Genomic DNA, 24,348 nt, shown 5'->3' with positions numbered 1-24,348 from the left:
GAATCAAACAATTAATATGTGGAAACATTACATTTTTTAAATAGCATTGATGAGATTCATACCAACCAAACCCATTTCTATCTTCTCCAAACCACATGCACGAACAAGCCCGAAAAGATAAGATTTTTAGTTTCAAACGCACCACTTCAAGCCCTTGTATTTCTTTTGTCGTAACTCTATTTTGCCTCATTTTTGTTTCATTGGATTCACCTCACAGCCTAGTTTTCATATCACTCCACACACGCCTCGTTTCATTTTTTTCGCGTTCTGTCGGAGCTCTGAAAGGTGACCAAAAATAAGATTTTTTTTCCCGTTTCCGACATTTCTTTGGCTCATCTTTCGGACTCCATAATTTTCTCGGTTTTTAGCAAATTTATCCCGCTCTTTCACCAATCTTTTCACCTTGCTCTATACTTCATCCTACTCCACCTCGTTTTCTCACTTCTTCCTAAAATGGGTGGTTTTGGCATGTCAAAAGTTATCCAAAAACTACCTTCACACATTCCAAAGAAACATCTCCAAATCTATTTTTCTTTTTCATTATCCACCATCTTCTGCTATTTCATAGCACTTTGTAAAGGGTGGTTCTTGGTTTTGACGGAGCTAGGCGATGGTGGTCGTGACAGTCCAGCGGTGACGTGGAGCTCGCGATGATGGTGATCGTGGAACTTGATGGTAGTAGCGATGGAACTTGGTTGTGAAAATGGGTGAATGAGGTGGATTTGGTGTTGAAAGGTGGTGGTGATGATGGTGGTAATGGTGAGAGAGAAAAAATTTATATATATATATATATATATGAGAGAGAGAGAGAGAGAGAGAGAGAGAGATACAAAATAATACAAATGAAATGACTGAGTGTAAAATATATAGGGTCATTTATGACTTTTTATTACTTTTGTTACGTCCGTTCAAAATTACAGTTTGGTATTAAGTCTAGGGGTTTAAGTGATACAAATGAAATTATTAGGGAGTTTTGTGTTTTTTGGGCAAAGCACAGGAGGTTAAAGTGTAATTTATCCTAAAAGTTAAAATTACAGGAAATTTGCTGTGAAACAAAGTAAGATTTTATTATTGATGTTAATTTCGACAGTAAAAATTTTACAATTCTTTTTATACAGAATTTCATAGCCAATATTGATATTATTTGATAGATCTTGACGAGAGAATTTTAAAAATATTAATTTTATTAAAAAGCGGCATCTAAATCAAAATTTATATCATTTTAAAATTTAAAATATTAAATTACTCACTGAAGATATTTTGGTAATAGTAGTGTGTGCTGGACTTTTCAAAAAAAAATTCATTGTGTTTGTCCTTAATGTATAAAAGTTTTACTAGGATTGAATTTTGACCAAATTTCCTTTTAAAGAATCTCGAGTGATGTATTTGTAATAATAATAATAATAATAATAATAATTGATCGAGTAATAAACTTATGTACATTACAAATAAATAATAAATAATGGCAAGATTTTAAATAGCAATATTAGGATTAAATAAAAAAATTAAAAAAAAAAAAAGACTTTAGAGTAATAGAAGGAAGAGGGAATGCTGCTACGTTTGTTTTACGTAAAAAAGAATTTCATTAGTGCAGTCTACCTCCGACTGAATCAATATCTGTTTCCCTCCATGCTGCCACGGAGAGCGATGTTCCATGTTTTTCTTAAACAACTCTTGCTCATTCATTTCACTACAAAGGCATTCCAGACCGACTAAAATACAAGTCATGAATGATAACGAACCCAACCTGGATAGGCCTTTTTTTTGTCGAAAATCTCAAAACTAGATATCTTACAACAGACTATCACAAGCATAGTCAACTCACCTCATAAGTAAAGGCATGTACACATCGCAACTAATGGAGAGAAAAAAAAAAGAAAAAAGAGAACTAAAAGAGTACACTAGTAGTTGAGTGCTTCTTGTTGTTTGGCCTTTGTATGACCGTCTTCGCTTCCTGTCTATCCCCATCCCCTTTTGTTTGGTAATTCTACTTCCGACGCCGGAGGAGCAAACCGGGATAGAAAGGTAGTTTCAAGAGTTCGAGATGTACTTTCATGTAAAACTTTTTTACTTGAAAAATGTTATGGCGCTTAGAACAATAAAAAATAAAAGTTAATAGAATCGTTTTTCATGATCAAATGAAAAATTTGTTTAGATAGAAAATGTTTTCTACTTTTAATAGATGAAAAATGTTTTCCAGACTAAAATTTTACTGATATCACCACACTACTAGGACCACTATCACCTCCACCACCACAACTACCACCACCATCACCGTTGCCGCCGCCTGATTACAATGCCACCACCTTCATCCCACCACCACCAAATATAAAAAAATATTTTTCAGTAAATAATATTTTCCATTAGAAAATATTTTCCGCTCAAACTAACGAAGCGTTAATCTTTTTTTCTTATGTTTGGCAGCCAACCTCTAAACAATTTCAAATACTGCAAGGCCCGGGTTGAGTATGTCGTATTTTCTTGTAAGTGGTGAGAGCATAGATCGCAAATTAACTTACAAAAATCAAATCTGCAAATCAATTTTACGCTCAAACAAACAGACCCTAAAAGAAGCAAAAAAATAAAAAATAAAAATTGGAATACTGGAGAAAGTTACCTCAAAAGAGGAAGTCCTGAATTCAAAATTTGATGCTCTCCATCACCAAAACAGAGAATATACGGAGAACCTTATTTTAGATGATGCAATGGAACATCAAGCAGGACTAGATATCATTTTAATAGAATAAAAACATAGCTAAGAGACACTTATTCATAAACAAGAAGCTTAGCTACTTAGCCTCTCTTTCCCGACCTCCTCGGAGATTTTATAGACATTCAAAGTTGTTTGAGAAGCTCTTCGACCGCTTGTCCTACATCACTAGGGGGAGCTTTTTGAGTTGCTGAAGTTGGAAACCTTGAACAAGAGGTAGCAGACCTCATTGGTCAGCTTCCTGTAACTCATGATGAGAGAAAGGAACATCTTTAGAAGATGGAACTGAAATGCATACTTTACATGCAAGATAAAAAGGTAGGCTTAAAGCTTCTCTTCAGCAAGTGCAATGAAATTACAAATTGTCTCAAAAAAAGCTTGTGACAATCCAGATGGACTTTGAAAACAAAGATACTATGACTGAGAGCTTGCAACTTCCAAAGAAAACCTTGAACCTTGGTGTATAACCATAAAAAGCTACCGTGATTGTCGGAAGATGTCAGATCTATTGAAGAAAAACTCGGAAGATGTCAGATCTATTGAAGAAAAACTCAACGGAACTAGTAATAAGCTCGAATTAAAACTTAAATCATCTTAACTAAAGCTTTCAGAGGTTCTCGACTTAATAATAGAACAAAAATACAGTGAAGTTAGTTTCTAAATTGACAGTATAAGGAAGAGGCTAACATTATCGTATGAAGCAAAGATCAATCAGAGCCATCTGTGAAGACTGATAAATTACAACAATTTCAGGAAGTCAAGAAAATTGAGGAATAATTCGATGCCAAAGATGGCATTATCACACTCTGCTGCTGCATTCAATATGCATCACTTGTCGATATCCATAAATGGAATTATAGTAATTTATTTGTATGGTTTTCATTGACAAAAGAACACAGTTAAAGAGCCACTTTCCCGTGTGTCATGAAAACTGGTTTCCCATTCTTACAGCTCGTCTATGGAGGGAAAAGAGAACAATCAAAAGATAAGAAGAAAATGAAATGAGACAAACTATATTTATTCTTTCATCTTCCTTGCCTTGATCAATCCAAGGCCTATAGCTGCTGCCACTGCTTTTTTTTTTTTATAATTTTTTTTTTATTTACTTTTTTTGTGCAAGTCAGATCCAAACATAGCATTAGGAGAGCAATTATATCCATTGAGTAATCTCGCTGAAAATAAATTGAAAGTACAAAAATTTGCAGCAACAAACAAGTTACATTGTTCTCCCTCTCAGACCTTTAACTTTGATTCTACTTTGTTGATGTTTCAGTAATTTAAGAGATTTAATTTTATTTAAAGCTGAATCTATACTAATAAGGGATATTAACCTCTTTGAGAAATTTTAACCAACCCGTTACCTGACAATATTTGACTCGAGAGATTTCACAGAGCAGGATGTGAGAATGCATAATATATAAAGAATTTTCCAGTAGAATTTTATTTACGAATGAATGAAGAATCAAAAAGGTGCCAATTGTAATTCCAATTATACAATGCAAAGCGTTTCATATATAATCAGAAAAACAGAGGCAAACTAGAAACTACAAACAATAATTATGAATAGGCAGAGCTGTCAAGATATATGCGACAGGTGTGATGACTCCCCTAAATCTTTTTCATTCATTCTTTTCATTTGTTTATTCCTTTTCCGTTAAGCTTTTCAAATTTTTTACAGTATGGAGTAAGCGCGGATAACCTCAACAATAGGAGCCCGGCACAATGGACACTTCCCTCCTCCACGAACCAATTCATTGGCACATTTCGAACAAGTGCACATGTGCCCACATCTGCACAATATACAATCAAACATAAAATTAACCAAAAATGACACAATATACTTGTTTGTTGTTGATAAAAAGTTATTTCAATTCCTTTTCCATTTGCATGCGGTTGTATGTGGTCAGTCGTGTCATCTATCTATCTGTGAATGTGTTTAGGAGCTTGTCTATACATGCATATCAACAATAGCACAAGCAAGAAGGTGTACCTGTACAAAAGAGAGTCAATTTGGCTATCACAACAAACACAGCAAGTTCCCTTCCTAACATGACCCCATTTGGATCCATCCTCCGATGTCTCTGCCACCCCTGCAATGCATTGCATTTTCAACACAATATCTGGGATAAATTAAGGGAGAAACAAAAGCAATTGCTGCCATTAAATTTTTTTGAAATATTTAGCCAAAACCCCTCAATTGAACCCTTGTTTGGTAAAAAGGACAGCCCAATTTATTTTGCTTCATAAACCCCCCCTAAGGAGGCGCATAATTGAGCAAAATACAAAGTAAAATATCCTTTTTTTTTTCTTGGACAATATTGCCAGAATAACATATTATTGTGAACCAAAGTAACATGTTACTGTTTATATCAATTTCGACGGTAATTTTTTTTTTTTTTAAGAATTTCATAGTCAACATAAATCTTATTTAATAGATCTTGATAAGAAGATTCTAAAAATATTAATTTTATTAAAAACATCTAGATAAAAGTTATATTATTTTAAAATTTAATATTTTGGTAATAGTAGTATATGTTGGACCTTTCAAGAAAAACTTTTTGTGCTTGTCCTTAATGCATTAAAGTTTTATTATGAGGGACTTTTGACCAAATCTCCCAATTTTTTTTGGTTAAAAATGAATTTAAGTTTTTCAAAAGTGAAACCAGAATTTAGAAATCAAGATTCTCATTGTTCTGCAGAGGAAGTGAAAGAAACATTAAAATTGGGAACGTACACGAACCTTGTCCACCACCAGCTGACCGATTTAGAGCAGCAGAGACCTCCTGTCTTACCGAGCGTTGCAACTCCAGTTGCATGTCCATGCAGGCCTCTAACATCCTCTGCATGTGGTTCATGCCTTGTTGAAGCCTTGCCATGTCTGCTCTTAGATCATTAATCATCTCCCACTCCTGCTCCAAATCAGCATCAACGCATTTAGCTTTAAACCATAAAATGCAGACACATATAGAATACTAGAGATAGGTATGTATGGATTTCCTCAGATTTTAAAATTAGAAAAACAAAAAACAAAAAAAACAAAAAACAAAAAGATCAATAATAAAAAATCTTTGGAAATCATTGGCCATATAAAAAATAAACATAAATAAAAAAAACTAAAGACAAGATAACTATGCTTTTGAAATAAAAATAAAAATAAAAATAAAAATAAAGGTCTGGTAGAGGTAGTAGGTATGCCAGCTTTACCCCCACTTTTGTGTGGAGAGACTGCTTTCCGTGACTTGAATATGAAAAATTTCGTGACTTGAATATGAAAAATTCCAGTAAAAGTCCAGCAAACTCTAATATCATTTGAAACGAAGGAATTGGTATTCTCAACAGTCCAACTTCACCAAGCAATTTGTCACAGAATGGCACTGTATGTTAGTCAATATTAAAATTACAAAGGTGCTCATGATACAAATCCAAGTGGTTATACGCCTAAAGCCACCAAATCAAGTGCATATTTCACATTGTTCTAGAAGCTCCTTTCAAAGCAACAAATTACATATTTTAAATATGAATAGAAGATTTGTCTATTAAAGTAGGAATTGACCCTAACTAATTGTAGTGGCATTTCCCATATAACTTCCCACAAGTTCAAAACCAACCCAGTGCAACCAGTTGTGGTTAAGGATCCTCTTTGTGGGACCATTACACAAGATGAATTTGTATTATCAATGATATAACCATGAATAAAATATCAGATGAATTTGTACCCATATATGATGCATAAAACACAAAGGAAATAATTAGTTCTCATGGAACATCCAAATATGCACTTTTCCACTATAAAATATCATACAAGGAAGCTGCAACTGACTGAGAGGGGAGTTGTATTTACTAATTCAATGTTTTAGCACCAAAATAAAAGATGACTCACAAGTTCTGAACGATGCATGCTATGTCGAGACCAACTAGTGTGATGTAAGTCCTGATGCCAAAGAGGCTGTGGAGGGGGCACAGGAGGAGATGGTAGCACCAGTGAAGGTCTGCCCATAGCATCACTCTGATCCCCATTCTGCTCATCCCTTTGTTGCTCCTGATCCTGCTCTGGTGAAGCAGGAGTCGGAGTAGGCAAGTTCCTGTGAAGATCCCAGTCAATAGGAGCACGTGTTTGCCTTTCCACATATGACTGTATTAATTGGTCCAGACTCTCACGGAAACCACTACGAAGAAGATTAGAGACACTTCTCCTACATGGAACAAAAAAATCCCAATTATGAAGAAAGGTGAAAAAATAAAAGCCTAGATGGCTCAAAATATTAAAAAATAATAAAAAATATGGAAGCACTTTAAGACGTACAACTACCTGCTTAAGAGTTCCCTGAGTTCCATACTATACACATTATCATCATCAGGTGGGTGGAATCTATTGACTCGTCTAACTGGGATGAAACGACGCATTCTCGGTGGGTCAGAAGGTGCTTCTGACCAATTTTCCACGGCTTCCCTCATACCATTTTCATGCCAAACCTCATGGGTTTCTTGTGGATGATCTTCTTCTACACCTTCATTTCCTGAAGTTTCTTGAGGCCAATCATTAACTGGATTTTCCTGCCAATTTCCATCCATATCTCCTGTAGTGCTGTCTCTCCATTCATTAAACTGATCATACGCAGATTGCTGCCAGTTTCCTCTCTCATCTCCAGGACCTTGTTCCTGCCAATCCCCTCCTTGATTAACAGATTCTTGCCAATTAATGCTCTGACCAGCCAAGTTGCTTTCAGAATTTCCTGTAGGATCCAACAACCGCTGGATGTCACTTTCCTGACTCCTAGATTGTGACTGCTCATCGATTTCATGCTGGACCTCCTGTGGGGTGTTTGTATGGATCTGATCATTTCTGGAATCAGTGGTATTATTGTTAGATGAGGTATCAGAATTGCTGCCTACTTGACCACGAACTATATTTTCTAACCTGAAGCGGAACCCTTCCCTGCTCGAAATAATTGCTCATTATGTCAATTTACAGCCATGATTAAGAAACCCACAAAGTTGCTCTAGAGAAACAAAAGAACTATGGACTTGACTGGAAGAATACAGTCTCCAACATTACAGCCTCAGAAAACCATAGAATTGCCAAATGATCCGATCAAATTGTCACTACAAAGTATAAAATGCTAAAATTACTTATCTAGTCCACAGAAACAGACAACTAAACCACGACATAGCACATAATTGCTCCATGGCAGATAAATGAGTATGTTAAGTGCAGGAACGTGTGAGAACGTGCATGCCCCCGTAAGTGCATGTACATAGAGAGACCTAAAATCCCAGTCATATGCTTAAATCAATTAAGAATCCATTCCATGGGCTAACAGTTTTTTACAAGTCATTGCATTCTAGGTTAGTACTGCTCATCTCATTCAAATGTTGGATCACATAAAATTTTCTTTATCAATGGAGGCAACACTTGTTTTAAATACTTCTTGCAAACTAGAAGAAGAAACTTATCTTCTTACAATAGAGACCTAACAAAATGTTCCCCTCATCATACTAAAAGCATGAAACTATTAAGGCAACTTTTTCATTTCATTCCCTCAGACCATCAGATGGATAAAAATCCCATTATAGAGCCGGATCACAGAAAAACTGAAAGGTCAATCAAAAATAATTTTTAAATAAATAAATAAACAACACCAAAGGAGTTCCAACCTAAGAAGCATGGACACGGACACGTGACACGACACGGATACGACACGGACACGCTGACACGTTAATTTTCAAAAAATGATGGACACGACACATAGGGGACACGCGTGAAATATTTAATTTTATATATTTATTATATGTTATATATATTAATATATCATTCAAAGATAATAAAAAATGCAATATGACACTAATTCTTATAAATTTATATGATTTTTGTTTTATTATTGTATCTTAAGTTATTTTGTTTAAACTTATAATTAGTTTCACATGTATCCAATCGATAGACACGTGTGTTTATGTGATTGACATGTGTCTTCCAAGTATCCAAAGAGTGTTCGGCTGTTTAAAAAAATTTAAAAATTAGGATACGTTTTGAAGAGTATCGGACACGTGTCCTAAGAGTGTCCAAAGAGTGTCGGTGTCCGACACGGACACGACACGACACGAATACGTCACCGTCTTAGAAGTGTCCGTGCTTCTTAGGTTCCAACCAACATTGAGATTAATAATTAAAATCAATCACCTTGTACATAAAAAATTAAAAAAAAAAAAAAATTAATAAAAAAAAGTAAAGTTGCATACCTTAAGCCAGAAACAGTATGCCGTTGTCTTAACTGAACCAATTCACCTGCAGCCACTGAAGGTGGTCTCTCATCCTCAACAGGCCTTTCATTTCGCAAGAATCTGCCTCTGAGTAATGACTGGAAAAATTTGCACAGCAATAATAAAATGCAAGCTCAGAACCAAACATATTCACAAAGAAACTACTTAAGAGCTCAAAATCAGTTAATAAATAATTCAGTGCCTTATTCTGTGAGAAATGTGAACCTAAGATGTAGGTTATCTCAAAACAAATACTTTAGTTGCTAGTAACAAGTAAAATGTAATTATCCATATGTTATTGCGTTTTGATTTCTTGTTTTAGAGAAACCGTACATGAAGCACTACAGATTTAAAAAACAAATCAAAACAAATTACAAATAATCAAAACCTATCCAATGCAATACAACAATATTTTTGTTTCATGAGCTAATATCAAAATATTTACGGTAGACAAGATCTTTGAAACCTTGATAATATTTATTTACCAAATGTGTAATAGTTTATTTAGGTTCTTTTGTATATGGGTTGCACTTGTACCAGTTGGTGCTTCTTTTAATATATTATCATTACTTATAAAAAGAAAAATGTATGCAATGAAGATGTAAAACTGCACTGATTTTAGATTCAATACCTAAAATTAAAACGGTAGAACTGCAGTGAGAATGGATCAGATAAAACCAACTGAAACAAGTAAATAATAGTCCCAAGTTAAAATTGTGTGCCTAGGGAAGTACAATCTAATAGAATGGTACACGGCAATCATCTTGTTGTATAGGACTTTCAATCGTAGGCAAGAAGCCATCCTTTCCCATATCCAATCTAAGCTGTAAAATGCAATGCCCAAGATTAAAACAACCAATGGTGACCCTACAGAACATTTTTCAACATTTGGTTTTATCTATTAAAAACAACTAAATTTCTCAAACAGCAAAACAAAAAGCAAAAAACACAGAAAAGAAATAGGACAAAAATTGACCCAAAAAAAACCTTCAAAAAAGAAAAAATAAAGAAATTAACCATAAATATTCAACGAGAATACACTACACCCTGAGTAGTCCGTAATCCGAAAAAACAACAACTGCTCTCTATCCTGCATTTCACATCCGTTGTGTATTTATCAAATAATTACTGGATTTGGCCCATCTTGCAGACATGAACTTGATCTAATTCCCATAAAAATAATAAAACTAAAACTTAAATCAACTTCTCATAACCAATAACTACTGCATGTATAAACTATAGAGTCGCAAAAGATATGTAAGAACATCAGAACATTCTACAATGATTTCAGATTCTATCAAACAAATGCAATGCATTTTTGTATACCATTTCCAGTCAACCCATCCAGTTTTTATGCAAGGGGGGACACATAGAAAGTCAACAGAAAACCACATAATGAACCAAAAAAATCACTGAAAAGAAACTGACCTGAATGCGGTTGCGATGAGCAAATTCAGAGACAGCCCGATGCTCCAACAGGCCCTCAAGTTCCCTCTGTCTTTCCCTCTCAACCCTCACAAGCAAGTCGATCAGAGCTTGCCTTCCCCGCAACCTCAGCATGTCCCTGCGAACATTCTCTGGCTGGCCTTCATCATGATCAACAACCAGACCTTCACGAACATGGGCAACTTGAGAACCAAGTCCAGCAACTTGTTCATCTCCTCGACCACCACGAGCTGCCCTCTGTTGACTAGTCATTTGAACCCATTCCCTCACAATCCTAACCCTTTCACGCTCAGTTTCACCAAGCCACTCTGCTCTTGGACTATTGCTCCTCTGCGTTACATTGGATGAATCATCAGTGATGCCACTCTCCATCCAACCCCGAGCAATTTGCCTCACCCTCTCCCTCTCAACTTCACCCAGGTCAGGAGATTGCTCACGGCTAGAACTGTCACGGTCCCCTTGTTCATTTTGCGTTCCCATCTGATCATGGGACCAAGTTCCAAAGTCGTTCTCACTCTCACTTGCATCCTCCAAACTAACATGATTCTCAGTCCCCTGGCTTTCAGACATATTCATGCTTGAGGCGTTTGTATTCGACTCAACACTCCTCTGCCTCAATCTTTCTCTCACCGTCTCCCGAGCATGATTCAACAAGTGCTCATCTTCCAACTCCCGCCACATTTGCAAAATAGATGATGCCTGGGTGCTCAGTCTCTCAACATTGCCCTGCCGCCTTGAAGTCGGAGACTGAGACTCTCTCAAGAATGATGAATCAAGTGTAGAAACCGTGTGCAGACCTGCGAGTGCCATCAACTCTGATTCTCTATTCCTCCTCTCAATCGTTGTAATCATCTCCTGTGCCTGCCGGGCAGCCCACCTACTCAAAATCCGTGAGTGGCGCCTCCGGGCAGCAGAAGACTCAGCCAGATCATCCCCCTCAAGATCTGACCTCCTCCTTCTCCTAACAAGTTGATCACCTTCATCATCCTCATCTTCAGTATTACGGGGAGAACTACACGATGCAAATGACATACAATCATCCAAATGCCCTCGCATTAATTCCTCCAATCCCCGCTCAAATTCGGTGCGGGCATCCCTGGCGCTCTCAGGCTTTTGTTGCAATTGTTGCTGAATATCTGTCATTCTTAACCCACTAACCCCCTAGCCACCCATCACCACACTCAGTTTACAACACACACAACCCACCATTTCTAAACGTATAAATAAAGATCTTCCTTTAACTAAGAAACCTATTCGATACATAGAAAATCAGAACAAAATCCTAAATTCAAATCAAAACACAAGAAATCGCAAAACAAAAGTAACCTAAAGGGATTGAGATTGATTGTTCGGTACATATCACCTGATCAAAATTACATATATAATTCAGGTCAAAATCAAATTGTACGGATCATAAACAATCCCCACAAAAAAAAAATTAAAAAAAATTGGCGATGAATTGAATCAAATCGAAATTGAAATCGAAAATGCACAAATAAAATCCAAAGTTTAAGAAGGGATCGATTGAGAATATCTTTCTAGGGAAAAAACAGAAATTTGAAATTGATGAACCCGAAACACGTACCTTTCTTGTAGCTGTGTATTCTTTGTTCCAAGTGTGAGAAATACAACCCTAACTTTCGCGGAGAGAGAGAATAGAAAAGCAATATCAGAGATTTCTTCAAGACCAAACAGAGAAGAAAGGATGGTGAGAATTTATAAATATCAGAGAGAGAGAGAGAGAGAGAGAGCTTTTATTTATTTATTTTGGTTTTCTAAAAGAAAATATTGATTTGGTTTTGCTTTTCTCGTTTTTATTGTTTTTGTTGTTTTGTTTTGTGAAGCGAAAGACCGCGGGTTTTTTGGGCAGTAAAAGGACAGACAGAGAGAAGGGGAGAGAAGCGCCGATCTGCCCCTTTTTTGGGGGGATAAACTACAAATGCACTTTCCAAATTTGCTTAAGTTATAAATTATTTTTTTGTAATTTGAAAAATTATAAATATTTTTTTATCAGAATTTTCTATTTCATAAAATTAATTAAAAAATTAAAATTTTTAATTATTCACTTATATAATAATAAAATTATTTGAATTATTAATTATAATAAAATTTTAACATTATTAAAAATATTTAATTAACTTGGTGGTTTGTTAATTAAAAGACTTATTTGTTATAAAATTAAAATCTTAGTAGGCATAATATAATTTTTAAAACTATATAGGGTAATCTGTAATTTAAGTAAATCTTAAAAGATACGTTTGTAATTTACCATTTTTCGTATTCTTTTTTCTTTGGATTATTTAGATGAAAACGTAGAAATTATATATCACGGGTAAATTACCAATAGGTCCTAATAATCGGACTTAATTCTCATCAAGTCCTATTAAAAATTAATCTTGATAAAATTATCATTAAAAATAATTTTTTCTACCCATTAAAGATAAAATTTATAAAAATAACAAATTTTTTGTTTTTTGTTTTTTTTTATCAAATTAATTCTCAGTATGTATTTGGATGACGATCATGCAGTTGGTGGTTGTTTTGTTGATATTTTTGAATAGTTATTATGTAATAAATGACTGTATTTGTTGTTAACAGATATGTAAAAAATGCCATAGGTTCCAAATTTTCTACCAAATGAATGATTAAATGTCTCACATGAGTGTGGGGTCTACAAAAATCTGAACTCCACACCCACGTGAGACATTTTGGTAATTTACAAAAAATGCTTGGGACCCCCCAAAATGATGTGGACCAATCATGTGTCTTTATTTTTTTGTTTTTTTTTTCTTTCCTTCCTGGACCAATCACAAGTGAGTAGAGGTTGTATTTTTTGGGAGTCTGTAGCATTGTTGGTCATTTATTTTGTATAAAATTTGGTATCCCTAGCATTTGTGGACCCCACACCCATATAAGACATTTGGTCATTTATTTGGTAGAAAATTTAGCATCCCTAGCATTACCCTATATATTTTTGGATGATTATCATGTAATGGATGATTATAAGGCTTTTAATGTATAATCAATATGTGAAATGTTTTTAATTTTTATTTTTGATTTAATAGATTTATTTAATAAGAATATCAAAGTTGTCGACATGTTTAACTTTTGAAAAAATAGAAATTAGTTTAATGAAAATAAATATCAAAAAAATTATTTTTACCCTCTCAAAAGATAAAATTGTATAAAAATGAGATGTGTTTTTAAATTTTTCTCACCAATTTAATTTTTAGTTTCTCAAACAAATTTTTTGAAAATAAACTTTGAAAATCAAACAAAACCAAACTTTAAAACTAGGAAAGTTCTAACATTATTCATTAAAAAAAAAAAGTTATTACATTTCAAACAACATACAAGTTAACAAACACAAAATAAGTTGTATGGCAATTTTGCCTTTGAAATGGACCGTTTACAAAGAGAATATCTTTGATTGTCTTTGTTTAGAACAAGATTCAAAATTTATAGTCAAATATATTACAATTGAAAAGTCATGAACAAAGTGATACAAGTCTTAAATTATAGGAACTGTTAGTGTAATTCTCTATAAATTATAAAAACTTTTAAATTGACCTTTTAAATTATTAAAAGATATCATTTTACCTTCTAAATTATAAAAGTGTACAAATAGATCCCTAAACTATAAAAGCATATGAATAGGTTCTTAACCTGTAAAAGTGTAGATGTCGACAACTGTAAAAGTGCACAAATTGAAGCTCTCACAAAAAGAGTCAAAATGAAACACATCAATAGTTTAAAGGATCCATTTCTACATTTTTTTTTAAATATTTTATGAGGCAAAATAATATTTCTCAATAATTTAAGAAAAAGTTTCAACACAGTAGAATGGATAAAAAAAATTACAAAAACATGTAGAATGCAAGTGATTTTGTGATGGGTACAAGTGAAAGGTTACTTGCCTCCCTCCACTTTTGTGTAAAATTGTTTTTTTCTTCCACTAGAATGTAATTTCCCCATAATTTAAAATGTCAATTTATATATTTTTATAATTTAAGAGTCAAAATAATATTTGTTTATAATTTAAAGGGTGCTTGTGTAAATACCAACTCTTTTTTTTTTACACGTCATCATTTTCATCTTTTAGTATTGTTCTCTTTTGCTTTCTTCAACTCCCTTTCTAGGTAAATGATACTTAAAAATAAATGAATAAATAAAATTTAACAAGGAAATTAAAAAATTAAAAAAAAATCACTAGGTTTGGTTTTAGAGTTTTTAAAAATAGTATTTGAATTTTTAATTCATATTTTTCAATTTTAGTGAATTTTTTTAATATTTTAATCAATTTTTTTTTTATATACTTTTTAGATTCATTTAATCTACATACAATACAAAATTAGTGAAAAAAATCTGTAAAATTCATTAAATACTAAAAAACATATATAAAAAATTAACACTTTTTTTTGTATTTATTGATTTTTTTATAAATATTTTATTTTTTAAATATATTTGGATTAGATGCATTTAAAAAATAAAAATTAACTAAAATATTAACAGCAATCACTAAAAACAAATATATATACATATATATATTCAAAATTTAAAAATTATTTTTATTAAAAATCAAGCAGAGTGATTGGTATTTGCATATAAAAAATATATATATTCACAAAATGCATACAAGAAGATTAATTTTCTCTATGTTTGCTTTCTAACACTTTCCACTAATCAAACAAACCAAGAAAATAGTAATTTCATGTACCAAAATATCAATTTCACACACTTCTACCACATAGATACTTAAATAGACCAATATGTTTATGTGAGAAAGTAACATTTTAGTGCCTAACTCTTGATGCCATATTTAAATTATTAAGTTCGAAAGTGATATATGGTGTTTTGTGGTATTTGATGAGATAGTGAAGAGTTTCATCTCCGAATACAAGTCTTCAATCGACAAATACGATAGACAAATACGATAAGCGATATGTGAGAGATACATGACGAATGAGTTAACAAAAAGCAGTTGCTAGTAGTTACACATACACAAAGGGAAGATGATGGCCCTAAGAAGTAGCGAGAATAAAGGAGATCATCGCGGAAGACAACAGTTCAACTGCTCCGAAGGCGTTAAGGGAAGGCTATAAATAGAAAGAAACAAAGACTGAAGGAATCTCCCGACCAAATCCAATGTCTATGTCTTTATCAATTTCATTTATTTTTAATTTCTGTACTTTAGTTTTATGCACCGCATTACATTTTGTAGGAGTAAATTAGCCTTGTAATTCTAAAACTTGATTGGTTTAAAAGCTTCGAAATTGCCCTTTCTAAAGGTAACATTTTGTAATTGATTATTCAAATAATCAATTGTAATTTCTGTCCAATCTCTCCCTCCATTTTGTTACGAATTTGAGTTAAAGTTTTGGTTCATTTTTTTTTTTTTTTTGGGTAAGTAAGTCATAAAATAAAACAATGAAATTTACAAATTTACAAGGGGCATACCCCAGGCACGCCCAACAACAAATAAAAACTACCATAACCAACATAAACTACCACTGAACCCCTAAGAAAGGGGATAAACAAGAACAAATGAAAAAAACACAAAAACCTAACTCTGCCCATATATCCTTTTTGTCCCCAAGTAACCCCTACCATCAGAGATAATAGATGGGAACTTGAGGTGAATATATGGGCAAAAATATACAAAAAACACTATAGAGCTTATAATCACAACAAACACACTCACAACGCAACAACTCTCAAGCCGAATCAAAGATGATAACCAATCCCACATGCCCCGGGGTAGATTTTTTTCCTCCGTCATGGCTTTGGTTAAGTGGCTTGGATGTCACGGCTGTGAGGAGTGAGGAGTTTTGGTTCATCTTTTTAACACAACACAAAGTCTTCTTCATTACGACTTTAACACAATCACTTGATAAAAATTGACATTTATCATATGTAAGAACTTTTCAAATCTTTTATGGCACGCTTGAATTACATTTCTAACTTTTAAAGTGTCATAAATAGCCAACACTAACATTAGATTTTATTTTTATTGACATATTAGATGCCAATATGGTTATGTGAGAGAGAAATGTTATAGTGTGAGACATTAACAACATTGTAATCTTAATAACCTCTTTTTGTTACTGTTATTTTTTTAAATTGTTTTTGTCCCTCTACATTAAATAAATCTTTGAGTCAATAAAATGTATGTAAATTCACCTATTCTTATCAAAAGAAATAGGTTGCGTGCATCAAAGGTTTCTACCAAATTAGTGAATTGGTCAGTTAGGTTTGATTTTATGCATCATTTTTGTGAAATGAGAAAAATACCTTTATTTATGTAACGTATTAAAAAATCTAAATTAGGTTTGATTCACATAATAATTGTGCTATGTATGATGACTAATTTTATTTTATTTTTTTGGCGAGTTTAGATAAGTAGAGTGGTCTAACACATAATATATAGTTAAATATACGTTAGGTCTCTTTTATTAGCGAAAGCTATGTTTGGTGATATAATACGGTGGGCGATAAAAAAAAAAATATATATATATATATATATTTTATTTTAGATAAAAATTTTAAATAAAAACAGAACTAAGAAAAGTTTTTTTTGTTTTATCAAAAAACTTTTTAAGAGCGAACCATTTGTAAATTTGTGGTTATATTAAAAAGTTTCATCACTACACTAAATTTATAGAATTCGAACTCTCGTTATTTGTGTGGGATTACATCTGCTAATCAATTCAGATGATTCAAAAAAATTATAAAACAATTTAAGCATCTCATTCAATCCATATATAGTGATAATATTTCCAAATCCAATCAAAAACAACAACAGGATTTATTTATTTTTTTTAATTTTTTTTTTTTACAAGGGTTTGAGAATTATAAGCTTCTAAGTGGCATTTTAGAAAGCTGGTTAAAAGTCAATTTTCTGCTTTTAATTCATTTTGGATCACATCACCTTTCACATAATTTATTCATAAAAAAACAAAAAAAAAAAATTTAAAAATCAAAAAATTAACTTTTGATTAACTTTTCAAAACACCCCTAAAGGAGTACATAAATTTTGGAAAGATGATACCAAAACTTACTGGTCAAAGCCATTCAATTGGCATTAAATGGTGTCCAACAACCATTGGATGAGAAATTTCAATCAGTAACTTCAATAATTTATATTTGATGAGGGGACTGTGTAATTTAAATAAATAAAAATAAAAATAAATAATAAAAAATTAATATTATAATAGATATATTATTTAAGTGATAAGAACACTGTTAATATAATTCAAGATTTTGGATTTAAACATTACTTATGTCTTTAAATAATAATTTTTTATTTTAAGACAAAAATATCTGTCATATAATAGGAGGAAAAGCCACCAAAGACTTGAATACAGCCTCCGTTTGGGAAGTGGGTTGGCTTTTTGGCTTTTTGGCTTTTTTGGCTATTTTAGCCTGGGCTTAAAAGCTTGGTTTGGGAAGGCTTTTTGACTTTTTGGCTTTTTTGAGTTTTTTTGTGAGAGAAGAATGTAATGATTATGGGTTGGATGTGATGTTTTGTTTGTTATGGCTAAAATAGCCTATTTTGTCTTTTGTGGCTAAAATAGTCAAAAAAGCCCAAGAACCAACTTGCCAAACAGAGGCTGAAGTGTTCACATACAATACAAATATAAATATATAGATATTTTTTTTTTGGGTGAATATATAGATATAGATATAGATATAGATACATAGATTAGTATAGAAGAATAGATATAATAATATAGATGGTGTTTGGGAAGTGAGTTTTTATGTAGATTTTAGTAGATGTAGGTTTTTATGAGATAAAAAAGTTTTGGTGTTTGGGAAGATAGTTGGATTTTTATGTGGTTGGATGTGATGTTTGTGAGAGAAAAAGTGAAATGATTATGGGGTTGGATGTGATATTTTGTTTGGATGTGTTTTTTTTGGTTTTGCAAAACTTTTGTCTTTTAGTGGAAAAAATGAGAAAAAAATTTGGGATATGGCTTCCCAAACACCACCTTAGATAAGATAAGATGAGCCATGTATGTACACGTGGCCGAAGGAGAAACGTGTTGCCAACAAATAATTGCCGCCAAAATAGTGAAGTCTACAGCAATGTCAATGTTCTCGCCTTGCAACATTGTTATCTTTCCTCATAACAAGATAGAGCCAACTATTCATTCTTTTTAATATGAAAAGATGTTACCAAACTATCTATTTTTTGGCACTTAGCTATGAGCAAGGATCCTCTAGAGTGATTTTTTCCTAAAGTTTCTTAGAGTGCTACATTGTATGGTTGAGATTTACTGGCAAGTCACATCAATTTTTCTGATGTGACTTGCCAATAAATCTCAACCACACAATGTAATACTCTAGAAAACTTTAAAAAAATTTCACTCTAGAGGATCCTTGGTGCTTACCTATAGACTATAATAAGCAGTTTTATTATTTAATAGATTTTTTGGCACTTACCTATAGACAAAAAAATTATTTTTAATGATAATTTTACTAAGACTTATTTTTAATAGGACTTAATAGGAATTAAGTCCAATTATTAGGACCTATTAATAGTTTACCCTTATTTTTTTCCAAAGCACCATCAAATAGTTAAGTAGTAATAACCGAAACTTGTGCTTTTCACAAAATATTTTTTTAATTTTTGAAAATATTTTTTGTATTTAGTTGTGACATTAAAATTTATGTGACGGACAATGATAGTGGTGGAGATGGTGATGATGGAGATGAGATGGTGATGGTGATGATAGTGATAGCCATGGTGTAATGTGATAAGATTTTAATTTAAAAAATATTTTTCACTTTTAGATTTTTATTTTATTTTATCTACATAAGCTTATTTTTCATTTAATTGTAAAAAATATTTTTATTAACTTATATTTTTCATCGCACTAGATGTCAGAAAATGCTTGGTAGCATTTGGTTCTCTTTTCAAATCATAATTTAAATTAAAAAAATTTATTTTTTTTAAAAAAAAATTCATAATCAAACAAAATTTTTAAAATTCTTTTCAAAACTCATAATCAAACTCTTTTCAAAACTCTATTTTAAAAAAAAAAATTCAAAAAAAATATTTTTTTATTTAGCTCTTTAAAATTATTTTTTATTTGTTATTTTTTTTAAAAATATATATTTTTTATTTTTAGAAGAAAAATATTATTTATTATTTATTTATTTTTTCCAAAAAAATATTTTGTTATTTTTTTAAATATTGGGCAAATAATTTTTTATGAATTAAATATGTATATATATTTAAAATATTTTAAAATTTAGAAAATTAAATATTTAAAATAAAAAAAAATATTCAAAACATTTAAATATTTGAAAAATAAAATAAAATATTTAAAATACAATAAATAAAAAAATATTTAAAATAATTTTTTTTAAAATTTTAAATATTTTAAAAAAATACAACTCACAAATGTAGTAAATACAACTCACATTAAAAAAATAAATAAATATTTACGATAACAATATTTATCCTAAAAAAATAAAAATACAAAATTTTTTAATTATTTGAAAAAAATAAACCCAAAATATTTTCAAAATACAACTCAAAACTTTTTTAAAATTCATAACTAAACAAGTTTTTTTTTTATTTTTTTTTTCTTTTCAAATCTCATTTCAAAAACTCTGTTTGGTGGAGTTTTCAAAATCTAGTTCCACACTCACTTTTGAGTGTGGTGTTTGTTTAGGCTTTTCAAATCATAATTCTACACTTATTTCTCAAAACTCAATTCAAAACATAATCATTACTTTTCAAAACTCATAACCAAACACATAATTCAAAACTCTTTTCAAAACTCCATTCAAATCAATATTTTAAAAATATTTTAATTTAGTTAAGATTTTAAATATTTTAATATTTAAATATGTTACGATTTTTTTAATTTTTTAATTTTTTAAATTTTTTTGAATATTTTTAAATATTACGATTTTAATTTTTTAAATTTAAAAATATTTTATAAAAATAAATTCAAACTCTATTTTATAAAAATATTTTTAAATATTTTAATTTTTTTGTTATGTATTTGATTACGATTTGAGTGTAGAGTTGTGAAATTTCGAGTTATGTGTTTGGTTATGAGTTTTAAAAATAATTTTTTAATTGAGTTTTGTTTTATGTGTTTGGTTACGATTTGAGTGTAGAGTTGTTTTTAAATTTAAAATATTAAAATTTTAAATTATTTTAATTTTTTAAATATTTAAATTATTTAAATTTTTACGATTTAAAATTTTTGAATATTTATTTTAATTTTTTACTTATTAAAATTTTAGATTATTTAAATTATTTAAATATTTATGATTTAAATTTTTTGAATATTTATTTTGAAAAAAAATTATTTCCTTTGTAGTATTTTCAATTAAAAAACTGATTAATGTTATTTTTTGTTAATAATAAATTTTTTTAATTGAATTTTAAAAAGAGTTTGGTTATGAGTGTTGATCAAAATTTTCAATAATGTGAAAGTAATGTGTTTTGTTATGAGTTATAACAATTTGAATTAAGTTTTGAAAATAACCAAACAAATTTTCTTACTTCACATGTCAAATCAAACTTTCAAAACTCAATTCTACACTCAATTCCACACTCAATTCAACACTTTATTCAAAAACCATAACCAAGCAAATTTTCTACACTCAAATCATAATTCTAAAACACACAAACTCAAAATACAACTCATATTCTCAAATCATAATTACAAAGCTCTACCAAACGGAGCCTTATTTTTCAAAGTATAACTCAAAACTCAAATTCCATTTTAAAAACTAAATCAAACGGAGCCCTTGTTTTTCTAAAATATGATTTCCACCCAAACAATCAAAGTGGAATAACGACTAGAACTCATATAATTCAGTGACAATATTTATATAAATACAATATTTATTTAAATTGTCCCAACACCATTTTCCGTCCAATTTTTATAACAAAAACATGGGTAGGTTTAGGAACCATTTAAACATAAATTTGATAAGTTCTTGTCCCATTTGACAAAATTGAAATTTCAAAAACCAAAAATAAGACAAAGTACCAAAGTTATTTAACCCAAATTAAAAATGGCAATCTAATTTATGTTTTTCCCCTTCAGAGAAATTTGGCTAATTCTTCTAAACTTCACTACCATTTTGTATGGAAATGCACAAAGATGAAGCTTTCCTATTTCATTTTGTAATCTTCTTTCAAGCAAATTAGAGAGGAAGCATCCTTTGGAGAGCTCCACTCAACCCCCCATGGTTTCTCCTCCCTTTACATGGAAGCCAAACATTACTTTTGGTATTTCCATCCATTATTCATTGAAGCTGATCTAGAATCTGTACAAAAAATTCTAAAGAAAAATAAAAGAAAAAGAAAAAGAAGGAGATAAGTGGAAAATAATAAAAGGAAAAATGAAAAAATTTAACTTATACTTTATTCACTTTGTCCTCCATAAATCTTTACAAAATTCAATATTGTAATACAATCTTTATATATTTTCGAGACTAAACCTCCCCTTTTTTCTTTTGCATTGTGAATCTTAACTATACCAAGTATGGATGCATTTGGCCAAGTGGCTATTGGGGTTCACCTTTGTTCCCTCCTCCCTTAGGATATATAGACATGTGATGTTCTTGCCATGTAAGGACATGAAAAAATAAAAATAAATAAATAAATAAAGGATAAATTATGAATCTATTTTTTGAGATTTAATTAAAATACGAATCGTCCTCTGTAGTTTTGAAATTCTACCCCCTGAGGTTTTTAATTCCATAACAAATCACCGTTTTTATTAATAAATCATCAAGTCAATTAACAGTTTTTAATGATGTTAGAAATATGTTTCAATTACTAATTTAAATAATTTTATTAATGTATAGAAGAGCAATCATGAATTTCATTTTTTTAGTTAATTCTGTTAAATAAAAAATTCTAACAAGGGAGTATTTGTAATTTTTCAAGCTATAGGGGACAATTTGTACTTTAAGCAAATCTCAGAGAGTGTATTTATAATGTATCCAAAAAAAATAAAAATAAAAACTAACTAAAAACTTAAAACTAAAACTTTAAACAAGTTGTCTACTTCAAAACTTGGAAAAATCCAAGTTTATTACAACTATTCTTGATTTGTTAAGCTAAAAGTAAAATGAAAATTAGAGCCCTATTGTTAAGGTTAAAATCTCATTAATTTTTTTCCATCTTTTTTCATAAAAAATAAAGAAATTCCCAACATTTTTTTTTTTACTTTTTTAGATGCATTTTAATTAGATGTGTTTAAAAAGTAAAATATTTGTGAAAAAATATTTTAAAAAATTAATAAATACACAAAAATGTAAAAAATGTACTAAATTTTCGTTTTTTTTTTTTTGTATTTTTGGCATTTAGTGAATTCTTTAAACATTTTTTTCACAAAAATTATACTTTTTAAGTGTATTTATGTTAGGCGTGTCCAAAAATTAAAAAAATTGCTTAAAATATTAAAAAAATTTGGTAAAAACAAAAAAATACGAAAAAATAAGAAAGTAAAATTTTCTGAAAAATATTTTTAGAAAACTCAAGCAAAGCAAAGTGTGTTTTTCAACAAGTGCTCCAAGTCATGGCTCAAACCGATGTCGTTTTGAGATTTTAAACAAATGGACAATATGGTAATTTTGACGTGACTGAAATTTTTGTCACTCGAGCATTCATGCTTTATATATAGGGTAGATATATACACAATCACATGAATGTGCATGAAATCTGCTGTTACAAAAAAATTCGTAAGTATATTTGAATTCAACAATTACAAAAGAAGGATAATTTATATTTTTTTAAAAAAATGTAACAGAAAGTGTAATTGTCAAGAATTTTATAATAGTATAGATTATTAAAAGGAAAATGTTTGAGGGCCACAATTTTTGTGGCCACAATGGCTCAAAACTGTCAAAACGACGTCGTTTTGGGTGCAAAACATGCCAAAACGACGTCGTTTTGACAGTTTTGAGCCATTGTGGTCACAAAAATTGTGACCCTCTAGCATTGTTGTTATTAAAAATTAGGAAAATGTTTGAGGGCCACAATTTTTGTGGCTCAAATGGCTCAAAATTGCCAAAACGACGTCGTTTTGACAATTTTGAAGTTGTTTTGTACTCAAAACGACGTCGTTTTAACAATTTCGAACCATTTGAACCACAAAAATTGTAACCCTCAATCATTGCTGTAAAAATTAAAAGGGGGGAGCAAAGCTCTGACGAAGTACAGAACTAAGTGAGGTGGGAATAATCAGTGGCCAAAGAATATCATAACCAAGAGATTTTGGAGAGGACTCCCAAAAAAGGCACAACTTTTGTGTAGGTTGAGAATTGAAGGACCAGTTAGGTTGTACCAGAGAGAGGGAAATCAGGTCCTTGTCTTACTCTTTCTCAAGCAAACTAGTACCTATTTTTGTGGTGTTGGGCTGCCTTTTTCAATGCCTGATGATAGTTAGAAGAGACATCTCTTCACCAATTCATCTTTTGAACAAACAACATTGCTTCAAAAATATTACCCCTTTTTTTCCCACTTTGGATTAGTTTAATAGTTAGTCCAAGTTATAATTTCATAGATAAATAAAGAAAATTATGTAACTTTCCTTAAAATTTGAAGAAATATCGTAAATTTTATAAATTTGACATAGCTACAAAAAAGGCTCTATTTTAAGATTTTAATTGGGATTTTTTTTTCTTCAGATCCCTAGAAATATTTATTTAAAAGAGTAAGAACAACGAAATTTACTTTAGTAGTCCAAGTCTTTTAAATAAACGGTAAATTATTTTGGACTAAAGTGTCCTTATTCTAACCGTAAGACTTTAGGTGATGTATTTCATTTCTTCGAATCGTTTGAAAATTTTAAAATTCAATAACTTTTACTTTTGATCTAAGCTTTTTTATAAAATTTATTTTTTTAGGATGGTCTATCCATATTGACTATGAAATCCTTAAAAAAAATATTGAT

General features: G+C 30.7%; 1 protein-coding gene across 10 annotated transcripts; it reads right to left on the bottom strand.

The window, feature by feature from the left end:
- Window positions 1-4,126: 4,126 nt before the first annotated feature.
- LOC114278766 (uncharacterized) lies at window positions 4,127-12,351 on the bottom strand. Of its 10 annotated transcripts, none has more exons than XM_028220901.2 (9): window positions 12,000-12,252; window positions 10,397-11,777; window positions 8,948-9,066; window positions 7,629-7,646; window positions 7,020-7,553; window positions 6,591-6,903; window positions 5,445-5,619; window positions 4,701-4,800; window positions 4,127-4,500 (listed from the first exon to the last, which is right to left on the bottom strand). In XM_028220901.2, exons 2-9 carry the CDS (start codon window positions 11,555-11,557, stop codon window positions 4,383-4,385), a joined length of 2,538 nt encoding a protein of 845 aa, XP_028076702.2. In that variant the 5' UTR covers window positions 11,558-11,777; window positions 12,000-12,252; the 3' UTR covers window positions 4,127-4,382. The 10 variants fall into 10 exon arrangements, with proteins under 10 accessions (XP_028076702.2, XP_082739261.1, XP_028076701.2 ...); XM_082883135.1 differs by having other exon boundaries at window positions 5,451-5,619; XM_028220900.2 differs by having other exon boundaries at window positions 5,451-5,619; window positions 7,020-7,646; window positions 12,000-12,351.
- Between the last annotated feature and the right edge of the window lie 11,997 nt (window positions 12,352-24,348).

Source organism: Camellia sinensis, chromosome 8 (assembly GCF_055761805.1).
Source record: "Camellia sinensis isolate YWXY chromosome 8, ASM5576180v1, whole genome shotgun sequence".
Classification (NCBI taxonomy): Eukaryota; Viridiplantae; Streptophyta; class Magnoliopsida; order Ericales; family Theaceae; genus Camellia; species Camellia sinensis.
The sequence above is the reverse complement of the archived record's forward strand: the minus strand, read 5'-3'. Positions and strand labels throughout refer to the sequence as shown.

What these genes read in the sequence shown, in the direction of transcription:
- LOC114278766 (XM_028220899.2), bottom strand. Translation starts at nt 11,557, where the DNA reads ATGACAGATATTCAGCAACAATTGCAACAAAAGCCTGAGAGCGCCAGG. An exon ending in CTCATCGCAACCGCATTCAG is followed by an intron (nt 9,067 to 10,396) that starts GTCAGTTTCTTT and finishes AAATTTTTCCAG; the next exon opens with TCATTACTCAGAGGCAGATT. An exon ending in GCATGCATCGTTCAGAACTT is followed by an intron (nt 5,620 to 6,590) that starts GTGAGTCATCTT and finishes GATTTGGAGCAG; the next exon opens with GAGTGGGAGATGATTAATGA.